This window comes from Aethalodelphis obliquidens, unplaced genomic scaffold (assembly GCF_003676395.1).
Source record: "Aethalodelphis obliquidens isolate GAN/ISIS:26980383/991018 unplaced genomic scaffold, ASM367639v1 scaffold72, whole genome shotgun sequence".
Taxonomy (NCBI): Eukaryota; Metazoa; Chordata; class Mammalia; order Artiodactyla; family Delphinidae; genus Aethalodelphis; species Aethalodelphis obliquidens.
Genome location: NW_020838016.1, coordinates 1524306 through 1539016, shown reverse-complemented (window position 1 = coordinate 1539016; position 14711 = coordinate 1524306). Strand labels below are relative to the sequence as shown.

The 14711-nt window shown below is 46.6% G+C and overlaps 1 protein-coding gene across 1 annotated transcript in view; it reads right to left on the bottom strand.

Moving 5' to 3' along the window:
* Positions 1-14711, bottom strand: part of LOC113612042 (inhibitor of carbonic anhydrase) — a 41897-nt gene that overhangs the window by 17698 nt on the left and 9488 nt on the right. The window contains exons 2-10 of the mRNA XM_027091606.1: positions 14419-14591; positions 11066-11174; positions 10088-10249; positions 8679-8826; positions 7805-7860; positions 5675-5853; positions 4171-4342; positions 3119-3267; positions 1004-1094 (exon numbers count right to left, since the gene is read on the bottom strand). Coding sequence (XP_026947407.1) covers positions 1004-1094; positions 3119-3267; positions 4171-4342; positions 5675-5853; positions 7805-7860; positions 8679-8826; positions 10088-10249; positions 11066-11174; positions 14419-14591 — 1239 coding nt within the window. The remainder of the gene's footprint in view (positions 1-1003; positions 1095-3118; positions 3268-4170; positions 4343-5674; positions 5854-7804; positions 7861-8678; positions 8827-10087; positions 10250-11065; positions 11175-14418; positions 14592-14711) is intronic.

Below are 14711 nucleotides of genomic sequence, written 5' to 3'. Positions count from 1 at the left end.
CCTACTCTCTCCTGACCTTTGCCACTGGAACATTAGGTTCCCTCCCAGAACATGCCCAACATTCAGGGAATTACAGAGAAAGAAAATGAGATGCTCATTGAAGGGGGTGGGGTGGGGAACAGAAGCCACTGAAGACCTTGACAGAGATCCTTTCGATTTGCTGTGTGATTCTAGGCATACGGACATTCTTCCCTTCCGAGCTCTGGGCTGTGTAGACAATCCTTGTAGTCATGCTGTGTTGGAGGGGAAGGATCCAGCCCATGGTTCAGAAAGACCTGGTTGCAGTCTTTATTCTACCTTGGACACATCATTCAACTCCCCCAAGCCTTAGTAAAATGGAGATACCACTATTTACTTCATAGAGTTGTTTTGTTTTGTTTTGAAGGATAACGTATGGTTTCTCACTCACTGCATAGCAGATGAGGCATTTAACAAATAGTGGTGAAATCCTCTTTTCCCCTGGCTGTATTTTTCCAGGTGGAGGGATCCCCACAAAGACCATGACCTTGTGGCCCCATCCATCAATGTCCCAGTGCATCTTGGGTGAGCTAATTTTGGATTAGTAAATTTGGCAAAAGGATCTAGGCACCTGTGGCTCTTTCTTTGTTGAAGAGAATGGGGAGAGGGTGGTTTCGATCTCATCTATGACAGAATGTGTTTTCCCTCTGCCCTCAGCATGCGGTCTGCCAGCAGACCTGTCCTCCTGAATTGGTGGGTGACTCTAACTCAAGGACAATTTGACAAGCCCCATGGCTAGCTCTATGCCATGCCCTCCAATATCACTCTTTCAGTAATAAAGGTTTTATTTTGATTTCTTTCAGGCTAAGTTCCGCATCTATATCTTAACTGGTTCTGACTCTGGGGAAGATAGATGTTATCTACTAGCTCCCTACACTCCAGATAACATCTATTGTTATCTCCACATCGAACTAAATTATTTCCTCACCTTTCTGTGTCCATAGCCCAGAAGGAAGAAAACACAGAGACCCTCCCCTCCACTTACAGTAGTTCTCTGCCAGGACAGGCACCAGACCACATTTGCCCGCTGTGTAGATGAAGCCTCCATCCAAGCTCATGGCATCAGCCTCTCCTTTCTGAAGTTAAGAAATAAACCAATAGCACAACAGTGAGGCTGTTATCCTGTCTCATCCTCAGAGGTTTCCATCTCATTGGCTTAATGTCACACGTCCTTGTGATAAACCAAATGGTGTATGACCCAGAGCTTCTGCCACATAAACACAGGGTTTAGAAAACTGGACATGCCTTTAGCCTGTTAACCCAGAAGCAAGCACCCAACCCAGGTCATGCTCCCTGGTCATCTCTGTGCCCTCGCATGAGACCCCGTTCTGAGTACTGGACATGCCATCACTACACTTTCTTTGTGACCATTGTCACTCACTCGACAATCAGACTCAGAGTATGTGTCTAATCTGTTTCTATGGAACACGTTTTCTTCCGTATGGCATAGTTCAATTCTGTTCTTATAACCCCATTAGTACTCTAATTAATAATTCATTAATAATTAACTTATGATTTTAATCAATGAACTTTTCCAACAACAGAGACAAAAAAATGCATACTTATATTCATAGATAAGGTCATCAAGAAACAAACACACAGACACAGGCACTCTTTGCTCTTCTCCTGTTAATTGCTCTTCTAGAAATCTATCTTAAAACACTAGTAACTACAGAAGCAAAAGCTTATCAAGCCCCTACTATGTGCCAGGCCCTTTTCTAAACACTTTACAATGATTTCCTCATGTACTCCCTCACAGAACCCAGTAAGGTAGGTACTATAATTCTCCCCCTTTTATACCTTAGTTAACTGAAGCAGAGAGAAGCTAAGTAATTTATCCAATAGATGGTCACTAAGACTTAGGTAGTTTAATTCCTTAGCTTCTGCTCATAACCACTATGGAATGTGTCAGCCTCCAGGATCTGACTAATCCAAAGGACACATCCCTAAATACTATTCTAGGTACGTTTATTTCATCCACAAAATGGGTGAAAAATCTACCTCATAGGCTCATCATGAGGAATAAATGAGTTAATACAAGTTAAGAGCTCATACATATGCATGGCACATAGTAAGTAACTCCAGACATATTCACTGTCATTAATATTAAAGATATACTTAGAAATATTGATGGGTATAGAACAAAAATATTCAATCCTATATTGTTTATAACAGCAAAGGATTTGGAAATCATTCAGATATAGACATTTAGAAATTGGTTGAATAAATATTTGGTGGACTATTATGCAGCCATTAAGAACATTTTAAATGAATACTTCATTACCTAAAAAGTGCACCAATTGTGCTCAAGAATTGAAATCATAATAACAACTGTTAACATTTATAGACTGCTTATTATATGCCAGGCAATGTTACAAGTGCTCAAATTCATTTAATTCTTATAATTGACAAATTTAGGAGACTGTATAAATAGCAAGACTTTAATCTTAGACATTGGTCCCAGGGACGTTTACCAAAATTAGATCTTCTTTCTTAAGAAAAATTGTAGTCTCCTACGCTTGTCATTTTTTCAATCTTTTATTTATAAATTTTTTTCTAATCTCAAAAATATTGTCTGCTCATAGAGAAAATGGACAGTTGATACCAACACAACATCATAACTCAGAAATTATGTGGTGCTGATTTCTAAGTTATGAAGTTGTAAATGATATCATTTATTTTTCAATTCTCTTCCAGCATGTAATAATTTTATCCCCAGAAAAAAACCTGAACCTGTCCAGAGAACTGAAAAGGTTGATTTGCTTTCCCAATCCACAGGGGTCCTGACCACACCCTGGGGTGTCACCCAGCTTCCTAGGCAGGACCCCTCAGAGCTCCCTGGGCTCCAGAGCAGAGCTCCTAAGCAGTCTGGGTCCTGGGCTGCTCTGTGTTTCCGCCGGCCCCCGAGCGGGAGGGGCCTGTGGGAGCAGCAGGGTGTGGCTTTCGAGAGCTGGGGGTGGGGGAAGGCAGCACGTAACAGGTGCGTCTCAGCCTCACAGCTGATGGGAAGACATCTGGGAAGGGGGCTTCACCGCCAGACTGCAGAAGCGCTGCGTGTCTGAGTGTCAGAGCCCAACTGCAGGAACGGGGCCCTCCTTACTGCGACGGCGGTGATGCAGCCCTCCGTGGTCTCCTCCGCGGTGCACTTCAAGATGCCACCGCTCAGGGCACTCCACTCGTCACACTTGGCCTTCTCGTGCTGGCCCACTGCGCACCACATCACCCTCTGGGGGTCTTCTGTCCCTAGGTCTGGTGGAGAAGAGCCAGGGATCCAAAGGAAGCCCCCAGATGGGGGAGGGGAGGGGGGCGGTTAGCGCCACTGTCTTACGAGCAGCTGCCCAACAGCAGAGTTGGCAGCAGTGTCTCATGCCCATGTCACCGCTCATTGCTGCCTATCACCTCCCAGGAGAAATGGTGAACTCGGTTCCCAGAAAGAGCAGTGAAGGCAGAGCCAGCACCCTCCTGACCTCCCCTACTCAGACGTCACCACCCCAGGGGAGGCCTCTCTGAGCACCAGCCTGGCTCAGGGCCTTCTGGGGTTTTCTCTTCCAGGATGGGGTTCTCCCACTGAGGGAGCATCCCCTAGTTGGAAGCCAGTGTCATTTGTTCTGGGTGGGCCTGCTTGCTCTGATGCCCACATCAATCTCAGTGGCTTTGGTACATGCTGCATAACTACTGGTTAACTAAATGAAGGGGGAAAAACAAAAGGAAAGAAGGAAGGAAGAAATAAACCATGGGGATCCAAGGGAAAGCAGGCACTGGATTAAAACCCTCTGAAATTCTAGCTGTGTTCCCGGTGGTGGCAGAGGCTGTGTTCCCACTGCAGTTTAGGATGGGCTATTTTCCCTGTCAAACAGACCTACTGCAGGGTGGGGCAACCCTGGTTCACACAAGGGAGCCAGGACCATCATTACTTCAAGTTGCCTGTAATCTGAAGGTCTTTCAAAGCCTTTTGTGACCCCCTAATTCAGGCCTTTTCCCCAGATCAGCAGAAAATCCTTGCATGAACCCAATGCAGGTGGTAGTTCCCTTGGGCCCTGCAGCCCAGTGAAGGTTGGGTGAGGTGAGGCTTGTGGGCACCAGGAAAACCTCTATGGCCACACCCTGCCCCATGTCCAAGCTCTCCAGGTCCCCCCGCAGGACCTTACACACCACTCATTAGATGCTGGATGGCAGAAAAATGCTCATATCCCAGGTATAGCTTGGCGTCCATCTTAGGTGGGACTCTTAAAAACCCAAGGGCGGCGTCCGTAAACAGCAGGTCCTTTCCATGAGGAGAGCCGAAGAGCTGGAATTCTGCTGACTTGTCTTTTCCAAAATTTTCCTGTTCAAAGGATAAAAGAAACAGTGAAGAAAGGAGGCTAGCATAAGGAAGTAAAGGAAAAACAAACCCCAAACCAGACAAGGAGAGCAGAGAGCGAGAGAAATATGAGTGCCTGAGAGTAAAGACCATGCCAAGGCCCTCCAAAGTCCCTGTGGCTCATGGGGTTCTCAAATCTTCTCCAGCAAATCCCAGCTTGTCTGCTTTGTGGGCCTCAGAGAGACTGCCAGGGGCTGCCCCCAGGTCTGCATAAAGGGTAATGGTCACCGTGGGCCAGGCAGCTGCCCCTCTCCTATGCTGCATTCCCATGGGGCAGCCAGTGATGGTGGCCTTGTTGCTGGCCATCTGATTGCCCCAAGTGGCTCCGGTGGGCTTCATCCTGGAGTGGGTGCTGATCCAGGACCATCAAGCCTGGAGATCAGAAGTCCTGGGCGCGTCTGCCACCCCAAGCCTGCCACTGAAGGCCTTCAAGCAGTCCCTTCCTCTTTCTGGCCCCCCCCCAAAAAGCGAAGGGCCCTTTGCGTATAATTCCCACTGACTGGCCCAAAGCCATTCCTGATGGTAGCTGACGGTAACACCTACCCACACACTCTTTGTGACGTCTGTCTGCTTTTTGCTTTTGCAGTGGCTCTGCATGTTGCCTTCTCTGGCAAACCCCACATTTCCTTGGGGTGCCCACAGCTTACCCCGGGGCCCAGGAACCTTTCCAGGTACGCCCTGCAAGTCAGTCCCTTCAAAGTGCATAATCCATGTCCCCAAGGTTGCGTCCTCTGGTGATTAGCTGTGTGTATAATGTGCTCACCGTATCTTCCACAGTCATCTGTGAGTGACCCAAGGGCAGGTCTGTGTCTAGTTCATCTCTGACCACCCAGTGCTGAGCAGAGGGTGCTGACAGAGATGGGACAGGTGACCGGATGAGGGCGGGCTGGGAGAGAGGGCCACCAGCGCAGGACACAGAATGCTCACAGCCGGGAACCTGCCGCTGAGGGGTCCCCACCAATGGGATAAGAGGGGAGCACCTCATGGAGGAACGGCACCTGCATTGTAGCCTGAGGACCTCTTTACAACTGAGAAGAATAAATTGGGGCAACAAGGGGCTTCTGTGCAGTCTTTGGCCCATGGCGTTGATGATGCCAAGGGAGGGAGTTTTATGGCCACTGCTGCCCATCACGTATCCAGACCGAGGGCTTATCAGTGAAGCGGAGGACATGTGGCATGGTTCCCGCTGTGCTGGACACCCACGACTTCCACAGTGGCTAGAAGGGAGTCAACGAGAGCGCCCCAAATCTAAGCAGAGACCCCTACACAGGAGGGGAGGATGGTGGGTGGGGCTACCTGGGCCAGGTTGAGAAGCTCCCAGATCAAGTCCTCCTTGCCGCCCATGCTTCGTGCCACGACAGCGTGGGAAGGGACCCGGGCCAGGTGGCACCTCTTGTACTCGTCCACAGGCCCCCGGGTGTTGTCCCTGCAGAGCAGCTCATACTCGTCCCTGTCAGCCTTGTCAGCCAGGTTCTCTGTGGAGGGAAGCCCACATGAGCCGACGGCAGGCAGAGAAAGAGGTGTGGTCCCTGCCCCTCCCTGTATCCCAGATTGTTTGGGGATTTGTTGAAATAACTTTCTAAGCCCAAGATGGAGCCGCTCCTGCCTGGGATGCCAGGTCACCACTGAAACTTAGATAACTTCCTGTGCCTGTAAATGTTCTGCCTGACCAGAAACACAGTCTATCCAGTCAGCCAGGCCCCCAGTGCCAAGCCAACTCTGGGTCTATACTTCCTTCCTTCTTCCTTCTCACCCTTGGCAATGTGGCCCCAGCCAAACAGATATTATCTATTTTTCTCTTAGTTGTTCTTTACCCTATCAAAGCTTCCTGCCTTCTGCCCTATTCTGCAGTTCTCTGAATGGAGACTGCCCACTTCAAGAAGTGTTGAAGTTTGTATCACCTAAACTGTCTTCTTTAATCATTTTTTAACAGCCTGAGGAGGACTAAAAGAGAATCTTTTCCAAATACATTTTATACAGGTGAGGATGCTGAGCCCTCAGGAGATGAAATGACACATTCTCACTGCAGAGAGACCCAGGGCTGGGAGGCATGCTCAGCCCAAGCCTCTGCTAACAAGGATGATGACAGCAAATGTTTTCTGAGAGCTCACAGCACACCAAAGACTGACCTGAAGGCTCTCCATGCTCTGTCTCGTTTAATCCTCATAACAACTGGGGGAGGCTGGTAGATTATCCAGATTATCCTATTCTAGAGATGAGGAGACTGAGGCTAAGAGGGTTAAGGGAACTCATCAAAGTCTGAGTTAGTCTGTGGCTGACACAGCGCCAAGCTAGGACAATGAAACTCAGAAACTTCTGCTTAAAAGACAATGAGGGATCTTATATAATAGTGGACATGTGACTTTCAGCAAAGGAAAATTGGGATGGTCTCGGACAATTGGTTGTTTTCAGAAAGTGAGGATGTTTTCAGTTCTCCAGGGTGAGCATTAGAAGATGCTACCCATTGGCCTAACTGTGCCAACTTGAGCAGCCAGAGGAAATAACAATGACGGCTATCGGGAACAACTTGATTCTGGGAGACAAAACCCATAGATGACACCACTAATTAAAATTATTGATGATAAGATACACATGAATTGCCAAAATGCTAGCAAACCAGGTCAGTGTGTGATAATGAGGGGACAGTGAATTGTGAACAGCTGAGCAAGGGAACAAAGCCACTACGCTTCTGCTCCACGTCAGGGAAAGACACCAGGCTGCGAGGAACCAAGGCCCCTGGAAAAAGTGAGGGCTCAAAATTCTCCTTGAGGTGGCAGACACATTTTAAAAAATGAACCTAGCATAAAATACACATCTCTTGTTTAAACATCCTAAGTGATACAAGTGTGTTTTGTATCTAACAGAAATTTAATTGGTTATAAAACCCAGAATCTGTAAACTGAACTTGTCTGAAATATTATTTTGTTTGTTTCTGATAAACTGCCCAAAACTCTGGAAGGTTGTTTTTTTTTTTTTTAACATAGAAATACATCTTTGTCCATGGTAGTAATGCTTTTGCAACAGATTTAATTATAGATGTGCTAATAAGTTCTGAAATCATTATAATAATCTGTGTTTGTTTAAGGTGATTAAAGCATTTAGGAGCCCTTCATAATGAAGTATTCAGGAGAAAGTGATTAGATCGGAAACTGGTATTCCAGTGACTAAGAGAATCTGATTATTAAAACTTGTTTTATTAGTTGGTAAGTAATGCTTAAATGCTCAGATTTGTTTGGTAGATTTATAGACTGAACAAACTGAGCACTAAACAAAGTACAAATAGTGGAAGTGTTTTTTATACAGAAACTCTCCTATTTCATTAAGATCTTAGCACCACCCATCTCTAGATGTAAGGCGGCTCAGGAAGGAATGAGTTCCTCTGGCCAGAGGGTGGCCCGCAGGATTCTTCCTCCATCCGGCACTTACCAAACACCGTCATGTGCCTCACGAAGCTCACGTCCCCCACACTGTCCTGAAGACACCTGAGGACCAGGACAGCTGTGGTCAGGCGCTGTCCACAGCACAGTCTCGCCCCTCCCCCAGTACCCCCCTCCCTAGGCTCTGCCCCGGGCCACTGGCTAACAGGGCTTCACCCACAGTTTCCCAGGCTTCAGTCTGTCCTCACAGAGGTGATGGCCCTGTCTGAAGACCCTTTGAACCCCCACAGCCAAGCCAGGTCTGAAGCAAGCAGGAGCCCCCTAAGCTACATCCCAGGCAACTCTGGGGAGGGAGGCTGCAAAAGAGGAACCCACCACCTTCCTCTTCGAAGGCAGCCAAAAGCAACAGATTAAAAAAAAAAAAAAAAAGGTTTAAAGCCTTTTACATAGAGGTTAAAAACTCTAGACAGGCTTGGACTCCCGGCCAGTTTTGCTCTGGTTTTGAGCAGCAGCTATGTCTCTTGCAGGGCGTGGAGTATGGAGAGGTGCCTGCAGGCAGGGGGCTGAGAGGGAGGTGGGGAGAAGCAGCATGCGTCCCTGACACAGAGATACTCAGGTAGAGAGAAGCAACTGGTGTAGGGGAGGGTTCCCAGCCCTTGGCCCAGCTGGGAGTCCAAGCCTGTGTCCATGGATCCCAGAAACCTCCCTGGTCCAGACCCCTCCATCTGGGGAGACGAGCGGGGCTCCCCCACAGAAGACTGCCCCTCAGGACGGGCAGGAACGAGGGTGGGCCATGGGAGGCACTCGAGACCCTGTGTTTCACACCGACACTCTAGGTGGTCTGGGGCAGGCCCCGTCCACTCCCTGTGCCTTAGTTTCCCCATCATCAGAGTGAGGAAGAGGAGCAAGGGGGCCCCACTCACTTGAAGGCCCCTGAGTAGCCGAAGTACGGTTCGTGGGAGTTGCAGGCGCACTTGTCGGTCCCCTTCCCCGCACACAGTTGGCACAGTTTGGGGAAAGCCGTCTGATCCGCACAGGGGACGCAGCTGTCCGCGAAGAACTTAGCCGCTGCTGCTCAACACGGAGACACACGGACCTCAGGGCATGAGCTGCCGGGGCCCCTTGGTCACGCATGCGTGTGTGTGTGTGTGTGTGTGTGTGTGTGTCCGTATGTGAGAGCCCAGAGGTCTGCATGCACTGCCTGGGACTGTCATGAGGAAGTGGGTGTGCAGAGGTGGCCGACAGTGCCCGGGTCTGAGGGCGTGGCTGGCTCACGCGTGGTCCCGGGGCTCCAGCCCAAAAGAAGCTTCCCAGCCTGTCCCCTGCAGGGTGCGAAAACTGCTGAGCTGCACTGACCCAAGCTGCAGCCCCAGCACCACTCACCTGGTTAGCTCACCAACACGGAGGCTCGGGGGTGGTGGGGGAGGCCGCAGGACTCTAAACACGCAGGAACCCCCGACAGCCCTTCCTTATCTCAGGACGTGGTCCCACCCACCCCTCTCCTCTTCTGATCCAGGGTCTGTGGTGGCTCCCGGGGATCCCTCTTCCAGGAACTCATGGGAGGGGGTTGGATTAACTTGCCTCATGGGCTTGGGGGTGTGCCAACAGCCACATCATAACCGCCCAGACAGACGTCCCACAGCGTCTGACACTGGGGCAAGCAGGAACCCCAAGAAAGGGCAAACATAGCCAGAGCTGTGGCCCAGGCTGCAGCACCCCATCTGACCTCTGCAGCCCCAAACACAGGTGAAACATAAATGCTGCAGAGTCGGCAGGGCTCAAAAAGACACAATTTTGCAGAGCACAGAAAATTTGGCTGTCATCTTTCAGGGGCTGAAAAGGCACCCTAGGCTCACCATGACTCATCGGAACTGAACAAGAGACTGGAGTACACAAAAAATCATAGCTCTGGTCCACTCATCCCCTCTCGCCTTCATCCCAAGCCCTCACCCACAGCACTGAGGCCTGACTGCTGGCGGTATGGCGATCATCCCCAGTGAGCCTTCCTGGGCAGCTGGAAGGCAGTTCCCCTTTCTCATCAGCCTCCACGATGGCCCTTATCAAGCCAAACTGCTGGGATTACCGTGAATGTGGGGCTGCCAGGAGCTCAGAGACCGGGGTTCCTTTGCTGAGAGAAGGAAAGACTCAGCTGCCAGTTCCCAAGGCTCGCTGGTGCAGCAAACCCAGACAGCACACGTTTAAAGCAGGTTGTCCCCATCTTGGAGTTTATGAAACCTGTACGCCTGTTAGTGTTCGTAAGGCCCCAATAGAATCCACGTGGGTGCTGGGAGTAGGAGCCCTGCCTCAGGGCACCCTGTCCCAGCCAGCTTACCTTTTTCAACCAAGTCAGAGGGAAGAAGTATCCCGATGGGGATGTTCCACCCAGGAGACCATCCCAGGCCTGTGTGGCAGGACTTCTTGCCTTGGAGCTGGTTCAGCTGGAAATCGCTGCCCTTCTTCACCACGGCTACAACATAATGGTGAGTCTGTGGATCTGAAAAGGAGCAGAGAAAGAAGGGCCAAAGGAAGATGCCACATCATTGCCACTCATCTTACAGAGTGTGTGCAAAGGAACTTGGGGGGATCCTAGGACCTGCAACATCTCCTGGTAAGCAGGCAGAAAAGGAAAGGGAAAGGCCCTTGATTGACAGAAGAAAGGAAACTGCCCCTCTTCAAGGCAATACACTTGAGTTCTTTTTCTGCACCAGCTATTACAGGGCCTGCAGCTCCCAGTCATTGAGATTTACTGTTTCTCCCCACGGGCTCTTCTCCCTTCTCTGTCTGCAGCCTGGGCACGAAGATGAAGGTGTGGGGGGAAGGTATGGAGGGCGTCTCCAGGGTTTCGCCAGGGCCCTGCAAGCTGGACTCAAATTGAGACAGACCGTGCTCACACACACACTGGTGACACTCATGGACAAGTATGGCAGGCACCCCATTCTTCGCCTCCCCAAACCCCATTCTTCAAACTGTGTTCTCTAGCAACTGCAGAGGACTTGGCACACGGAGAGGCTGTCCAGGTCTGTGTGTCTCCAGAGATGGGCGACCCCACCGGGCGGGCAGTGGACTCTGGACAACATGCCCGCTCTCACTCAGCAGCACAAGCAGCATTCCCATCAGGATGCTCAGAGTTCACAGCTTCCCAGAAAGAGCCAAGATCCCAGCCCCCATGAGTTAGTGGAGGTAACAGCCTCTCACAGTCTAGAGAACTCCAGCAGCTTTGTTCCCTGCAAGTGTAATGCCAACAGAGTCCCTGCCTTCTGCTGTGGCTGCTGTGTCAGAACAGAGACCTGGGTCCCCGTGGAAGACGCACCATCTTTTGACCCGTAGAATTCTGCCACGACGGGCTTCAGGTTGTAGGGGGCCAGGCCTGCCTCAAACACCAAACCTCCATCAATGGTCACAGCATCTGCTTTGTTTGCCTGAAAGAGAAAAGGCCAGACATGAATGAAGCCCCTCACCTCTGAGGAAGACTCACCTAACCCTCTGCCAGGGACACTTGACAAGTATCGCCATGGATACTTGGTATGGCTCAGACCTCCTCCGCCTCCCTAGTGTTGGCTCAAAAGCCTTCGCAGTGAGCTTTCCTCCGACTGTGCTCTTAAAACTACCACCTCATAAATGCTGGAAGCCCTCTGTTTCTCTCCTGAGCCCTTATCAACCATCTGACAAACGTTTATTTATTGTTTGTCCTCCCCTTTGAAATGCAGCCTCCTCCAGGGTGGGGATGTTACTGTGTTGTTTTATCCTGCCAAATCCCAGCACCGACTGCCAGTAGGTGTCCAATAAATGTTGAATTGAGTAAATGAGTTGTAGAATATTTCCATCCATAAGAAGTCATGGTTTGCACTCTTGAGTCTGGATTCCCTCTTCAAGGATCTCTCAGCCAAGAATTCCTTCCTCCCTGAGAGAAGCAGTAACTTCACAGCCTCTTCTCAAAAATGAGGTTGGATTATTCCCTACCCCTCATTTCCTCATGGAAATCTTTTTTTTTCAACTGGAAGTCTGTACCTCTCAATCTCCCCCACCTATATCTTTCCTCCTCCTACCCATCTCCCCTCCGGCAACCACCCGTTCTCTGTATCTATGACTCTGTTTCTGTTTTGTTATATTTGTTCATTTGTTTTGTCTTTTAGAGTCCACATATAAGTAAAATCATACAGCATTTGTCCTTTCTCTGTCTGACTTATTTCACTTAGTATAATACCTTCTGGGTCCACCCATGTTGTCACAAATGGCAAGATTTCATTCTTTTTTATGGGTAATATTCCATTGTATATATACACCACATCTTCTTTATCCATTCATCTACTGATGGACACTGAGGTTGCTTTTGTATCTTGGCTATTGTAAATAGTGCTTTTTATTCATTTCTTAATTGACATTTAAAGTAATTTGGCTTTTTATAAATTTAATACTACATTTCTGTATACTTGCCTCCCTTTACTCCATCTCATTTTTTCTTACATATATTTTACAATGTGTATTCATATATAAGTATATGTATACATATGTATATACATATATCAAGTTAGTATTCTGTTGGTTGCATGTATCAGAAACCAATTTAAGAAAAGGAGGGATTTAGTATAAAGGTAAAAGACAAGAAGGCCTTGTGAACACCATCAAGGTCAGAAGCAACAAGAACAGGTTTCAGTCCATCCCCATGGGCTCCAGCTCATGACTGAGGTTCTAGATGGTTCTCAGTCTTTCCTCCTTTTCACACATCTTCCCCCTCCTGCCCACCTCCTCCTCAAGTTCCAGTATCAGATGCAAAGACAATAGTCTTACAGATATCTCTTAACCAGGTCCCACAATTGCATAAGGTCATATATAAATATGAATGAATTAGAGAAAATAAATAAAGTTTGTGTACATCTTTATGACCCTTAATGAATATTTCCAAATTTTTCTCCAGAAATGATGTAGAAATTTATAATTTCTAATGCCCATAGCAATACATACCAATTTCACGCAAAACTACTGGCAAGAAATACTATCATTTAAGAAATGTTATCACATTACGAGATATAAACTGCTACCTTAAGGTGGTTTTATTTGCATCCTTTGATTATTATAAAGGATGAACATTTTCCTTTCCTTACTTGTATCGTCTATTAGTTGTCATTTCTGTGAGTAGTTTGTTTATAGCTTGTTATTCTTAAGCATTTCTTATAAATTTAAATGACATCTTTACATAGCTTTTACACTACACTGTTTCGTTATAGCTGATGTGAATATATTTTTCTGTATGCTTAGGGCTTTAATTTTTTTCCTTTGTCAGAGACTTAAAATTTTTACATTTCCAAATTTGTCTACTTCTGTGATTTATCTTTTTATATCTATCTACATTAGTCAAATTGAGTCAAGCTGGGAGTTTATTTTGGTAAATGGATTAAAAATCTCACTTGATTTTATTTCTAAATGGCTATCCAGTTGTCCAACTAAAGAATCCTTTCTCAGACATTTGTTTGGAAAGTATGCCTTATCATACAATATCTAAATCTATGTGTATGTAACCATTAAGCCTAGGACCAGACTGCCTTAGTGTTGGACATTCATCATAGTTTGCATCTACATCATATCATGTAGATAATTAGACAGATGGATGTGTGTATAGAAAGCTTGGAATATGTCTGAATTTTGTTCTCTTCCAGATCTTCTACATCTGTCCGAGGACCCTGTTCTTTGTAATGCTGTTATTAAATATGTTATAGTTTCAGGCAGGCCTCAGCTACTCCCCAGCTCATTTTATTTTTCATAATACTATTTTATATTCTCACCTATATTTCTTACAAATAAGAATTGTAAACTTATTTTACTGACTTTTTAAATTTTATAATATAATTTTGATAACAATTATATTAAATTTATGAATTAACTTTGGGAAAATGTGCACATATATGAAGTTTAGTCTTCCTGTCTGGGAATATGGCATATGTTTTAATTTATTAATAAGTACTGTTCATTTGTCTCAGACTTTTGTATTACATTTATAATAATCTTGCGGATCTCTCATATGATTTTTTCCCTGCAACATTTTTCTGTATATCATTTTAAATGTAAATGAGATCACAATTTGAGGTTATTTTTCCCCAACTAGTGACTGTTGATATATGAAAATGACATTAATTGTGATATATTTATCTTTTACCAAACTAATTTTTTCATTAATAATTATGGTAACATTTCTCTTGATTCCATTGTACTTTCTAGGCATGCAAGCATCTGAAAATATTGATATTTTGTTTGTTTCTATCTCATATGTATTTTATATCATTGCATTACTAGGAAATTCCAAAAACAATATTAAGTAATAATAGTGATACTACAGCTTCTTGTTTATTTCTGAGTCTTTATAGATTTCTCTTTCAGTGCAATTCTGGCTTTGCTTTACCGTGGCCATTTTCACTGAATCCTTCTCTATCAGTTGTTTAATTATTATTATTGTTGTTTTCACTATTAATGAATGTTGAGCACCTATATTTTCATCTACACATAGTCTCTGTACTTTCAAGTCTTTAGCTTATTTCTTTCTCCTCTAAAGCATGGTCTAGTTCCTTGCTAGAGAGAAAGTTGTTCTGAAGCAATAAACTATAACAAGTACAAAAAAAGAAGGAGAAAGTATGGATTTTCTTCCACTCTTCTTAGGCAGCAGTGACTTACCACAATGGCCTTGATGCACTCAAGGTAAGAGGTTCTCTCCACACAGGTGACATGAGGACCCTCCACTGAAAGGACATTATTCATGTTGTCACGGAAGCTGTAGCATTTATTGGCCTCATGACTTGAGATAGTGCACCATCTCACAGTTTTTTCAGGGACAGCCAGACACAGCCCTACGGGAGACAGGCCAGGGGTGTAAGTGACCCACAGCACTCACCTTTCTCTGCTGTAAGAAGAAGGTAAAGACAAGGTCAAGGGTTGGCTGAGAGGGGTAGACACACATTGGACTGGCT